This window comes from Nicotiana sylvestris, chromosome 12 (assembly GCF_000393655.2).
Source record: "Nicotiana sylvestris chromosome 12, ASM39365v2, whole genome shotgun sequence".
In the NCBI taxonomy this organism is placed as follows: domain Eukaryota; kingdom Viridiplantae; phylum Streptophyta; class Magnoliopsida; order Solanales; family Solanaceae; genus Nicotiana; species Nicotiana sylvestris.
The window spans coordinates 100,357,289-100,358,979 of NC_091068.1; the positions used below are offsets into that span (position 1 = coordinate 100,357,289).

Here is a 1,691-nt window from a genome sequence, read left to right on the forward strand (position 1 = left end):
TCACTGGACCCTCACCGCAGAAATTCTCTTGGACCTCAACTGGTGATCCTGTCTATCAATAATGGCAACTAGCTCTTCCTCATAACCCAAACTCTCATCCATATGAAGAGTACTGAACTCTAACACATGGGCCAGGTCGGCATGATACTTCTGAAGCATCGATACATGAAAAACCGGATGAACTCCCGATAAATTGGGGGGTAAAGCAAGCTCGTAAGCAACCTCCACAACTCGCCCCATCACCTCAAATGGGCTAATAAACCTTGGGCTCAGCTTGCCCTTCTTCCCGAATCTCATAACACCCTTCATTAGCGAGACTTTCAAGAGGACCTTCTCGCCAACCATAAATGACACATCACGCGCTTTCTGATCTGCATAACTCTTCTGTCTGGATTGAGCAGTGCGAAGCCTCTCCTGGATCAACTTTACCTTGTCCAAGGCATCCTGTACCAAATCTGTACTGTATAACTTAGCCTCACCAAGCTCAAACCACCCGATAGGAGAACGACAACGTCGATCATATAAAGCCTTGTATGGAGCCATCTCTATGCTGGACTGATAGCTGTTGTTGTACGCAAACTCCGCCAAGGGCAAGAACTAATCCCACTGCCCTCCAAAGTCAATCACACATGCTCTGAGCATGTCCTCCAAAATCTGAATTGTCCGCTCGGACTGCCCGTCGGTCTGAGGATGGAATGTTGTGCTAAGCTCTACACGGGTCCTCACTCTAAATCGCTCTCCAGAAATGGGAAGTTAACTGAGGGCCTCTGCCTGATATGATGGAAACAGGCACACCGTGCAATCGGACTATCTCCCGAATGTAGATCTGAGTATACCTCTCTGCTGTATAAGTAGTCGCTACTGGAATAAAGTGGGCCGACTTGGTCAATCTGTCAACAATGACCCACACTGAATCGAACTTCCGCAAAGTCTGCGGCACCCAACTACAAAATACATGGTAATGCGCTCCTACTTCCACTCTGGTATAGTCATCTGCTGAAGTAGGCCACCCGGCCTCTGGTGTTCATACTTGACCTGCTGGCAATTCAAACACCTAGCCACATACTCCACTATGTCATTCTTCATCCTCCGCCACCATTTATGCTGTCTCAAGTCACGATACATCTTCGTAGCTCCCGGATGAATGGAATACCACGAACTATGTGCCTCCTTTAGAATCCTCTCCCTTAGACCATCAACATTAGGAACACATAGACGATCCTAGAGTCACAAAACACCATCCTCGCCAATAGAAACCTCTTTGGCACCTCCCTGAATCACCGTCTCTCTAAGAACCACCAAATGTGGATCATCGAACTGTCGGGCCTTGATCTACCCCAATAATGAAAACTGAGCAACAACACACGCAAGAACTCAGTTGGGCTTCGAAATGTCCAACCTTACAAGTCTGTTAGCCAAGGATTGAATGTCCATAGCTAGTGGTCTCTCCTCTGCTGGAATGAATGCCAAGCTACCCATACTCTCTGCCTTTCTGCTTAAGGCATCCGCGACCATATTTGCCTTGCCCGGATGATAAAGAATGGTGATGTCATAATCCTTTAGTAACTCAAGCCACATGCGCTGCCTCAAATTAAGATCCTTCTATTCGAACAAATGCTGTAAGCTGCGATTATCCGTATAAACCTCACATGGCACCCCATATAGATAATGCCTGCATATCTTAAGAGCAT

General features: G+C 47.1%; 1 protein-coding gene across 1 annotated transcript; it reads right to left on the bottom strand.

Annotated features, from left to right (window-relative positions):
* LOC138883449 (uncharacterized) lies at positions 1–543 on the bottom strand. Its single transcript, XM_070164136.1, has one exon. It carries the CDS (start codon positions 541–543, stop codon positions 1–3), a length of 543 nt encoding a protein of 180 aa, XP_070020237.1.
* Positions 544–1,691: the final 1,148 nt, after the last annotated feature.